Genomic DNA, 12192 nt, shown 5'->3' with positions numbered 1-12192 from the left:
TCAGTACTTGGTATTGACCTTGACATAAATTGAAATTATTTTGAGCCCTCTTTTTGCTTAGCTTGAACCACATCCTTTCTTGCATCCTAAAGCAGTTTTCTTGCATAGCACCAAGGTGGATTGTTCATATTTTTATTTTTCTATTTCCTTATTTTTCTGTTGTTTGGGTTTGTTGTTTTTTTTGTCAAAAAATCGTGATGATTTTCACTGATGACTCTCGGTCTGTATTTCCTCTGAAATAAGACTTAAAATTCAGGACTATTCCATAACATTAAATATGGCCAAGCCTGACTTTCCCCATCAGCTCTAATAATGACATGCTCTCTAAAAGCTATTTGCAAAGGCTGCTCTCTCTATTGGATATTTCTTTCTGTTGTAAAAATGGGCTTTCTCATTTTAGTTTAAACTTACAGAAGAATTCCTAGGCTAAGAGCACTCAGACAGCTAATCTCTAGGTTGGGGAATTGGAACTATTAATCCATATTGAGATTTGCAGACAAAGGAACAAATCCCAATGATTGAAGAAAAAGCTTTTAAGCAGAGGAAATATAGTAATTTAATTCATCACTGATTGTATATGGATTTTTCTTTTTGTTATTATGTTAATCAGAAGTTTGAACGTCTGCAGTAAGATAAGATTTTCTGGAAAATTGATAGCTAACCATCAAAAGGTTGGAGCATGTGATTTGATAAAGTTGTATAGAAGGCTCCTAACCTTTAGCTAATGAGACTTTAAATCTTAGTGTACTTGTGGGTTATAGACCTGATTTTCCAATGGGAAGATGATTTTTTTTGCAGTAAATGTCTTTATCATATTTCATCTTCAGTAGTTAACATTCTTCTCCATCACTTGTTGAAATGCCTATTAGAAATACCTAATCTTCCCCTCCCCCATCTCTTTCATTTCTTTGCATTTAGTAATATTATTTTGTTTTGTTTGCCACACCTGTTTTGGTCTTAATCCAGAGATCATTTTATGTATTTAAAAGGAGAGGATTTTCCTAGGCAAGTTGGAGGGATCTCCTCGCGTGTGGTACTTCATTCTACACTGATATTACTTTTTTATACTATAAAGCAGTGGTTCTCAATATGAAGTCAGAAAAGACTTATGTAAATAAAATTTTTGAACTATGCTTAATATTTCAGAAAATCTAATAGAAGCACACAAAGTATAGCTGCATGAGTTTCTTTATATTTGGCTATGATTTAAATAATATAGTGTGATAATGCTAGTTTTGTTATTGGATTCAGAAGCTCTGATTGGCAGTTATATATTTCTTTGGTTAATAACATCAGAAAAATGTTATCTTTTAATGTAGGGGTTTGTTTTGGGGTTTTTATTTTTGGTTGGTAAAATATTTGGAAGCATATGGGTTCATGAGGGAAGGGAAGGGGATCCTTGGTGATGAAAAAATTGCAAACCACTGCTCTATAGCTTGTTTGACTTTGTTTATCTTCACTAAAAAGGTAATGATGATGTATGTAATCATCACCTTGAGCAAGTGCAATCGTTTTGTGTTTTTGTATCCTTTTATGGGAAGTAAAAAGTGCTGATCAACCTATTGCCTATTTTCATTCTTGCTAATTTTATTATAAAGTGATTTTAGTTGGCTATGGCACTGGATTAAAATACAAAGCTGACCATTGCTTGCTTTCTTAGCTCTCAAGGAGAAAAGAAAGTAAGCTGCTACATATTGAGTTTTATCTTCCTACTAAACTGATAGCTCAATAGCCCACGTTTTACAGGGGTAAGGAGTACAATAATGTTTCTCTTCCTATTCAAAAGCTGAGTTTCTGGCCATTGAAGTTCTGAAAAGGGAATAAACTACATCTGTTCATTTGCTTTCTATTTTAATCCATCACCATAGATATGACTCCATCCTTCGTTATTTTTCCCCAATTTGAATCAAAGTTAATGCACTTAAATGATAATTTGCTCCTTTTTCTTTCTTTTTCTCTTTCCTCTTTCTCAGTTATTAAGACTGTTTATTTGTTTCAAGGTGGAAGATTGCTCTGCTGTGAATCGTGCCCAGCTTCCTTCCACCCAGAATGCCTGAGCATAGAAATGCCAGAAGGCTGCTGGAATTGTAATGACTGTAAAGCTGGCAAGAAACTGCATTACAAGCAGATTGTTTGGGTCAAATTGGGAAATTACAGGCAAGTTTTTCCAAGGACAATGAGGAAGTATTCAGTCATTGTTTAGACCTAGGTTCATAAACTGTGTACAAACTGGCTAGCAGACAGGTGGAACAGCAGAGCTATTTCCTTAAAAGAGAGAGAGAGAAGAAACATATATTTATTTTATTCTTAAAATATTTTTATTGATTTCAGAGAGGAAGGGAGAGAGAGAGAAAGAAACATCAGTGATGAGAGAGAATCATTGATTGGCTGCCTCCTGCACACTCCCTACAGGGGATCGAGCCCACAACCTGGGCATGTGCCCTGACCGGGAATCAAACCGTGACCTTCTGGTTCATAGGTTGACGATCAACCACTGAGTCACACCAGCCAGGCAAGAAACATATTTTGAGTCGGTTTTTACAAGATTGAGAAGGTTAGTTGTAGAATTTTTTTTTTTTTTTGATTGGTTGGTTGGCTTTTATTTTTAAGTTCCAAAAGTTGTTTTATACTAATGAACTATGTACTACTAGATTTTGGAATTAAAGGTCTTATGTGGTTAATGGAGAAGATGTTTTCTTTGTGCCCTAATTAGCTTTATATCGATCTGTTTATAATAAAATCAAGTTTTTCCCTGGCCAAAATAGCCCTCTTTGCCCCTTAATCTGGTCCATACTTTAACCTTCGTGCAAAGAGAGAGATTTTTAGGATTTAAAGAGAGAAATTGTTTCATTAAGAGCCTTTAGCTCTTAAGAGAATGAGTAAGAAGTATGCGTGATTACTATTATTTAATAAAACTTTCTCCTTTTAAGAAGCCTGTTTTTTTTTAACATGCCTTCACTGCATAGGAATAGTGATGTATTTTTAAAACTCTGCAATCTGCATTTTGAGGTATAAGTTTATCATTTTACTAAGAAAATAGATACTGTTCAAGAGAACACAATAGAATTCTATTTTTCAATTAGAATCCTAAGTAAGATATATTTCTATAGAATCTCAAACATTCTGTAATTCTTTTTAGGAAGGGCTATGTTGTTTTCTCTGTTTTAAATATGCTGCTTGCTTACCTGTTTAACTTTAAAAACTTTGTTATTTAGCTGAGATAAGTGGCATTGAGGTTGAGAAGCCCTCCCACTATTTTTTTAACATGACAAGAAATCTCCAAGTCCTAAAAAGATGGACAATTTGAATACATAAACAATTTTATACTGTATGGTAAACGATATTATAAAGTTTTAAAAAGCAGATGTCAAACCAGGATAAAGTGTTTGCTTTTCTACTTTCAATAAGAAAAGACAAATACCTTACCTCGGAAAAAAAAGGACAAAGAAGAGAGCCAGTTTGCAAAAGAATAGCAAATGGAAAATAAACGTGAAAAATGCCAGCCTCACTAAAAAATAATGTTCATTAAAAACAGGTTTTTTTCCTCTCTCTTAACAGATTGGCAAAGATATAAAAGAGTAATAATTTTGCGGCTAGGGAGGGCATAGGGAAATGAGTATTAAAAATGTAACTGTGTATACTCCTTGACTCAGCACTTACCTTTCAAGAAATTTATCTAAGGAAAAAATATTGGACAAACAGGCAAAAATGTATTTGTTGGGGCATTCATTGTGGTGCTATTTGAAATAACCCAAATGCTCAGTCCATAAGAGATTTGTCAAATAAATTATACTTTATCCATATTGTAGAGTATCTTGAAGCCAATAAAAGAATAATGCAGGTCTGTATAGTAACATAGGAAGATATCTGCTATATAGTTGAATTTAGAAAACATGTTAAACAGTATGTACATTATTTTTCCATGTATTTATACAATTTTTAAAAATTGTAGCTCTATATGTATTATGTTTTTAATACCTGGAAAGAAACACATCTAATGTTAATAGTTTTAGGCATGAGATTATAAGGAGAGGCATTTTCAGTTTTTCTGTTACACATTTGTGCATTGTTTTATTTTTAAAAGAAACACTGCTTTTATAATTTAAAATATATATATATATATATATATGTATGTATATATATATATATATATATATATATATATATATATATATATATATATATTTGGGAGTGGGGAGGCATGGGTTTGACAATTACTAGATACATTCCTGGATAACAAATATCTAAAACAATAAGAAACCTTTAACTCTTCAAGTAAATTTCAGAATATTTTCTTTATATTTAATTGGGGGGGGGCTTTTTTTGAGATATTGCTGACATATTAGTTTCAGTTGTACAACATATTGTTTCAGTATTTGTATGTAGTATTGTGAAATGATCACCACAATAAGTCTAGTTAACATTCATCTCCATACATAGTTATAATATTCTTTCTCCTGATGAGAATTTTTAAATCTACTCTCTTAGCAACTTTCAAATATATAATACAGTATTATTAACTATAGTCACCATGCTGTACATTATATATTTTCTTTTTTAAGAAGTTGTGAGTGTGAAAAGATCTTTGCCTTAACTTAAATACTTAAGTTTTAATTACATTGCAGTTAAAGAACCCCAAAGCAGTTCTCTTGTATGTTCTGCAAAGACTTCTATCCATGAACTAAGTCTTAATGTATTTTTTCCAGTCAGGACTAGCTGGGCCACATGAAGCTGTTTCTTTTCAGTAACTAGTTGCTCCAGTGTGCAGCTTCCTGGGGGAAATATGAGGACCTGGAACAACCCCTGGCACAGAGTGTGCCTCTTCCTGACCCCATGAATGCAGTCCTCATGTACATACTTAAGTGCCTTTAAATGGTTTAGAAATAGCCATTTCCTGGTCCACTTTAAGGGAACCCAAACACTGATTACACAAAACGGTGGTTTGTTTTGTTTGAACAATTTGAGCACAGGCTCTTGCCCGTGTTTTTCATTAATTAGATGGACAGCAGGTACCGTTTAGATGAAGCGTATTCAAGTTCTGCATTATAACCCTGAGAGTGTAGCCATGCTGTCATTTATCTTCTAAATAATACAATTGTTCATTAGATAAATGGTTTTATTAGGCACCTATACAATAAGTGACTGACAAATTTTAAGTTTTTGTGTGTTTACTGTTCATATTGATGGTTTTACATACTACAAAAGCTCCACCTTTCAATTTCTGACTTGCCCAGTTGCTGGAAATTGTCACGTGTGCCTCACAGATGGTTTCATTTAGAGATTGCTGTGGTTTCAGTCATCATGGCATGAAACAGTTCTGTTCCATTCTGTCCCAAAGTCCACGTTTATTGTGATCCAAGATGAATTAGATTCTGAAATACACACTGATATAAGCCTTTTTGGTACATTTGACCAAAAAGTATTTACCCTGAGTGAATAGAGTCAGAAAATGCTAATTTGAATGGGAGTGGTCATTCTTTACTAGAGCATCAGTTTATTCTGAAGTGAGCCCCTGGACTACTAGAAATAAACGTTTACACCTTGGAGGACGATGTTGATTTAAGAATGCCAAGTTTGGAGAAAAACAACTTTTCTAGGATAGATTTTTGGTTTGGAATGATATTGGTAATTTCTAATTCTTAAGGTGGGTAGTGGGTTAAGTATTATTTTATTATGCTTTATAGCTTATATTTCCATGATATATATTCTTTTACAAATATGAGATACTTTTAAAAGAAAGTAGCTAGATTGGGTGTTTAGGGCCTAGTTTGTTTAGTCTATGTTCACTATTTCATTAAGGGGGGGGCTGTAAGAGATCAACCGAAGGACTTGTACGCATGCATATAAGCATAACCAATGGATACAAGACACTGGGGGGGTGGGGGGAGCAGGTAAAGGCATGTACTGGGGGGAAGGGGAGGCCGGGGGGAGGTCAATGGGGAAAAAAAAAAAGGAGACATGTACTACTATTTGTAATACCTCAAACAATTAAAAAATAAACAAATAAATAAATAAAAATTTTTTAAAAAGAAAAATAAATAAATTCATTAACCAGTATGATTTTAAATGCTGTGTGGTTTGAGCAGGATTAAAGATAATCAAGGTATTTTGTGTCCTTAAGAGTCTGAATGAAAATGTCACGGTACAAAACCTCTTATTCCATCCTGCCAGCCATGTAAAGAATAGTCTGTTTTTTATCCCCTGGGCCTAAAATTGTTTTTGTTTTCAGATGGTGGCCAGCAGAGATCTGCAATCCCAGGTCTGTGCCACTGAACATCCAGGGCCTTAAGCATAACTTGGGGGACTTCCCTGTGTTCTTCTTTGGTTCTCATGACTACTATTGGGTGCACCAGGGCAGAGTGTTCCCTTACGTTGAAGGAGACAAAAGCTTTGCTGAGGGACAGACTAGTATTAACAAGACCTTCAAAAAAGGTAAGTTGGATGATGTTTACAGTGGCTCAAAACTAAGACTCCAGTGTTGATTTCTCAACATCTTCCACCTCGCATATGACATACTTCTGGTAGTAGAGCATTTTCACCAGGTTAACCCCATTAGAACCATGTCAGAATCTAATCAGTTAGAAAAATAACATTTTCAGTTTGGTAGGCTCTGCTGTGCAAGTGAATGGAGTTTCTTCAGTGATCTTTCTAGACATAGATTTTTCTGGGAACAGTTTCTTAATCACTGAAGCTCCTTTACCACAGAAGAGTAGCAGAGCTTCCCATGGAGAGCCTTACAACTGGTTTTGCAACAAGGTACCAGGAAGTTTGGCTTTCTGGGCGAGAGCAAAGCGAATTTAAAGCTAGTACCAGGTGAAAGGTCCCCTTGGGTTCACGTGGAAGCCTCTGATCATGGAAGCAGAACCTCATCTCTGAGGCTGCAGCTTGCATAGAGCAGTGTTCAGCCAACAGTGAGTCATCCTATTTCAGTGCTACCCTATCCTGGTGGTAAGTGGTTATTTCCAGGAACGATTTTAAAAAGAAAAAAGTGGCCCGGTTCAGTGCATTGGGAAGGCAGAGTAGAACTGTTCTCGTAACAGGTATTGTTTGTTTGTTTGTTTGTTTGTTTGTTTGTTTGTTGGCATTTATATACTTTGTTTGGTCTTATTGGCAGCTCTGGAAGAAGCTGCAAAACGTTTCCAGGAGTTGAAAGCACAAAGAGAAAGTAAAGAAGCACTAGAGATTGAAAAAAACTCAAGAAAACCTCCTCCTTACAAACACATCAAAGTGAGTCTCTACCCTGAGAGATTGGTTTTGGACAGGCAAGATGAAGTGCAGTATTCTCTTAGGGGTCCTCAAACTTTTTAAACAGGGGGCCAGTTCACTGTCCCTCAGACCGTTGGAGGGCCAGACTATAGTTTAAAAAAAAAAAAAAAAACTATGAACAAATTCCTATGCGCACTGCAGGCCTGGGACGAGTCGGCTGCTAAGCAGGACAGGCAGCAGTACCCGGCGGGCCGGATAAATGTCCTCGGCAGGCCGCAGTTTGAGGACGCCTGCAGCAGTGAGAATCTTCTGTAAAACAAACAGAGCTTTCGTTAGCAGTGTCTTAGTCAGATGGGAGCGAGGGAGCTGGGAGCGGGAGCTGTGTGCTGTGGGGATGAGGTCTCAGATAAGCCCTCTGGCACCTGGGAGCGATATGTTTGATGGGAAATCCTGTTCCTGCTCTACCAGGTTATTCTGCCACCAAATGAGAATAGAGAGATTTGCCCCTTTCGTCCAGACAGTCCATAGTTGTTTTTAGTTATGAGATTTCCATCAACTAGTAGAAGGAGAAATACACAGAACAGATAAATGAGAATTCACATCAGTTTTTGTATTTTTGCCAACTAAGAAGAGGCAGTTCTTATTCTTAGTTTATTTGTGGGGAAATTGCTATTACGATAACGAGCTTTTCTTAGTCATGCTACAAGGCAGTAGCAGAGCCAAGAACAGCATGGAAGTTTCGGGTGTTCTGTTTAAACTAGTGGCCCAGTGCACGAAATTTGTGCTCATTAAAAGGGGATTAATTAGAGGAAATAATTTAATATTGCTATTTGCCCTTTCTCTATAATAGAAGTGTCAGAGATGAAAGAAAATTAGTAAAATATATATGAAAACCTTCCTCCTGTCAGAGTGGGGCACACCACGGGACCCAGAGTCAAGTCCCTGCCCATCCACATGCGCCTCAAAATCGCGTGAGACCCAGACCCGGCCGGGCCGCCCCCCCCCCCCCCCCCGCCCCTTATTGGGATAGATCCAGACCTGGCCAGTCCCATCCTTGTCAAGTCCCGCCCGGCAGGGAACGTAGCCTCAGGTCCCCTGGCTCGGCACCAGGACGGGGGGCGTGGCCTGAGGTCCCCCATCCCAGACCGGGGTGGGGGGGCGTGCCTTGAGGTTCCCTGTCAAGCCCCGCCAGGTGTGGGACATGGCCTGAGATCCCCTGTCAAGTCCCACTGGGTGGGGGGCATGGCCTGAGGTCCCCCGGCCCGGAACTAGGAGGGGGGAACAGACTCAGGTCCCCTGTCAAGCCCCATCGGCAGGGGGGTGCAGCCTCAGGTCCCCCCTGGGTGGGGGGCACGGCCTGAGTTCTCCTGACCCAGCAATGGGGGTGCACCTTGAGGTCCCCTGTCAAGCCCCACCAGGCAGGGGGGCACAGCCTCAGGTCCCCTGGCTCAGTGCTGGGGTGGGGGGGTGCGGCCTGAAGTCCCCTGGCCTGGTGCCAGGGTGGGGGGGCGCAGCCTGAAGTTCCCTGTCAAGCCCCACCTGGTGGGGGGCGTGGCCTGAGGTCCCCCAGCCTGGCGCTGGGGTTGGGGGAGCAGCCTGAGGTCCCCTAGCCCAGCCCCAGGATGGGAAGTGCACCTTGAGGTCCCCTGTCAAGCCCTGCCAGCTGTGGAAGGCAGCCTGAGGTCCCCTGTCAAGCCCCGCCTGGTGGGGGGTGTGGCCTGAGGTCCCCTGTCGAGCCCCACAGGGGCGGGGGAGGGCGTTGCCTCAGGTCCCTGCTGATTGCTTGTTAAGGCTTCTTATGGGAACTTGGCCTCAGCTGTGGGTGCAGCCATCTTTGTGACAGAGTGATGGTTAATTAGCATATCCACTCTTTATTAGATAAGATTCCTCCCTCTCATCTGTGATTTTGTTTTCTAGGCTAACAAAGTCATAGGAAAGGTACAGATCCAGGTTGCAGACCTGTCAGAGATTCCCCGCTGTAACTGCAAGCCAGCCGATGAGAACCCTTGCGGCTTGGAATCCGAGTGCCTGAACAGAATGCTGCAGTACGAGTGTCACCCGCAGGTGTGCCCAGCTGGAGATCGTTGCCAGAACCAGTGCTTCACAAAGAGGCTCTACCCTGATGCAGAAATCATCAAAACGGAGCGAAGAGGCTGGGGTCTCAGGACCAAAAGGAGCATTAAGAAGGTATTGTGAGATAGGGGCACTGGTGGTCGGAACCAGATCAGGGCCTGTGCCTCTCAGAGAAGTTTCAACGGGGATGAAATGTATGGTGATTCCTGGCGGAATCTTGAAATTTCCCAAGTTGAGAGTTTGGCACTTCTTAAGCAAAGAAGATATAGGAAGTGGTAGTGATAAAACATACATAAACTTTGGTTGTCTTATGATCAGTCATAAAAAGGAGAAAGGACATTGGTCATTTTCTGTCTGAAGTATTTTTTACTTGTTAATCAAAGTAGACCTAGAAGTAAAAGACCTAGTAAAGGCAAAAGCCAGGACTTTGCTCCAATGTCTTAATTCATTAGCTGTGAAACTGTGGCCAAGTCAGTCAGCCTCCCTGAGCCTCAGTTCCCTCATCTCTAAAATAGACATAGTATTCCCTGCCCTACACATGTCAGGATTGCTGCTAGTCTCAAATTAGATTATATACCCAAAAGCAACCAGAAAAAGTTTAGTACTTTGAGGCAGTTTTTCAAAACAGTCCTTTTGTTTAACACAGAAATGCATTGTCCACTACAGAACATTTTCTAAATACAAATAACTCAAAGAGAAAAAAAGAAAATCACCAGTATATCATACTGCTCAGATGCTCTCAAACTTTAGAGATTCTGAGAATCTCCTGAGGTTATTATTATTATTATTATTATTCCTCACCTGAGGATATTTTCTCATTCATTTTTAAGGAGAGTGAAACAGAGAGGGAAAAACAGAGAGAAACATCGATGTGAGAGAAACACATCGATTTGTTGCCTCCTGCACGAGCCCTGTCCAGGACCCTGCAACCAAGGTACATGCCTTTGACTGAAATCAAACCCGGGACCCTTTGGTCTGCAGGCCGATGCTCTATCCTCTGAGCCAAACCAGCTAGCGCCTGGGGTCCTTAAAAACAGTATCACCCAGAAATATCTGGGACAGTATATTCTGCATTTTATAACAAGTTCCTGCCCTGCCCCCCCATGTGCCCCCTACCCCTGCCAAATGCCAATATATAGAACTTGGAGATATGTTCATTGAGAGAGATGGACCTAGTGAGAATTTGTAATTACTCTTCTTTTAAAATATATATATATTTTTTTTTATTTCAGAGAGGGAAAGAGATAGAAACATCAATGATGAGAGATAAATATTGATCAGCTTCTTCCTATACGCCCCCTACTGGGGATCAAGCCTGAAACCCAGGCATGTGCCCTGACCGGGAATCAAACTGTGACCTCCTGGTTTATAGGTCCGTGCTCAACCACTGAGTCACACCAGCCAGGCTGTAATTACTCCTGACATATTTCTACCTTTTAAAAAATCACCTTTGTGATTAAAAAATACCGCATAATGTAGTAAAGAAAATCAATACAAGAAAGATATTCTTCCTTCATCCTTCAATTCTTGGTCTCCTCACAAAAGATGACCATTGTTAATAGGTTGGTATGTAGCCTTTTAGAACTTTTTCTGTGCAGTTGTAAGTATTAACACATATGCAAATACGTAATCATATATTCTGTATTTGTAGGGTTTTTAAAACAAATATGATCATACATATTTCCCACTTAATATATCATACATATATTTTTATAGCAGTACGTAGAGATTTCAACTCATTCTTTTTGTTAAACAATCTCACTGTATTCCATAGTAAAATGTATCAAATTATGTACCATAATTTATATAACCTATTTTCCAATACATTTATATATATGTGTGTGTGTGTGTATACATATACACACACATATATATACACACACACACTTATAGATTTTTTAAAATTCTGTAGTGAACATGCTTGGTCATCTCTCTTTATGCACCTGTTTCTATAGGTTAGATTGCTTGCGAAGAAACTCATTCATTTGGTACATATTTGTGAAGCTTCTATGTGCCAGGTACTATTCCAGTACCTGGAAAAACAGTAGTGAACAAGACAAATAATGAACAGGTATCTAATGCTGAGTACCACTAAATGCTGCAAAGAAAACTAAGCTGTCCGAAGGAATAGCTGGTGACTGGGATTGCTACTTTAAATTGATTAGCTAAGGAAGGCCTGAGGAGGGGACATTTCACCTGAAACGTGAGGGAGAAAGTCACGAAGATACGTATCGAGAACAGTATTTCAGACTAAAGTAAAACAAGTACAAATGCCTTAGTATGTTCCAGCAACAACAAGAAAGCACCAGGAGAAGAATGGCAAGGAGAAGAGTGGCAGGTAGGGGATAGGAGAGAGGCTAGAACAGGGAGCAAACTTTTTGACTCGAGGGCCACAATGGGTTCTTAAACTGGACCGGAGGGCCGGAACAAAAGCATGGATGCAGTGTTTGTGTGAACTAATATAAATTCAAAGTAAACATCATTACATAAAAGGGTACGGTCTTTTATTTTTTATTATTTCAATAGTTTTATTCATTTCAAACATTTTAACAAGAAGAATGTAAACACTAATTATTATAATTTGAAACTTCAAAAAATGGAGGAATCATAGCACAATAACATACCTTATATTGAAGATGGCAAAGGCAAAATAAAATTGCCTAACAAAGGAAAGGTACAAAAGCCTTTCAAATTAAACTTAAATATAATAAAATAATTTAAAACTAAAACAAATAGAAAAGAACAAAATGTGTAAACAGTAAATTAAACATTTTCTTTAGTGCAACTTCCAAATTATGCCCGGGACGTAGATGTAGATGGCAATGTAGACTGGGTTGAAAGGTTTTTGGTCTTTAAAACATCAACTTCAGTGGGAACAGTGTTGTTGGTCTCCTTTTTAGCTAATGCTCTGAT

General features: G+C 38.9%; 1 protein-coding gene across 2 annotated transcripts in view; it reads left to right on the top strand.

Annotated features, from left to right (window-relative positions):
• Positions 1–12192, top strand: part of NSD3 (nuclear receptor binding SET domain protein 3) — a 111578-nt gene that overhangs the window by 89799 nt on the left and 9587 nt on the right. For both annotated transcript variants that reach the window (XM_080662233.1, XM_080662232.1), the window contains 4 exons: positions 2001–2157; positions 6230–6432; positions 7115–7227; positions 9124–9393. In XM_080662233.1, coding sequence (XP_080518359.1) covers positions 2001–2157; positions 6230–6432; positions 7115–7227; positions 9124–9393 — 743 coding nt within the window. The remainder of the gene's footprint in view (positions 1–2000; positions 2158–6229; positions 6433–7114; positions 7228–9123; positions 9394–12192) is intronic.

This window comes from Plecotus auritus (assembly GCF_963455305.1).
Source record: "Plecotus auritus genome assembly, chromosome: 3".
NCBI lineage: Eukaryota > Metazoa > Chordata > Mammalia > Chiroptera > Vespertilionidae > Plecotus > Plecotus auritus.
This window is presented reverse-complemented; position numbering and strand designations above follow the sequence as displayed.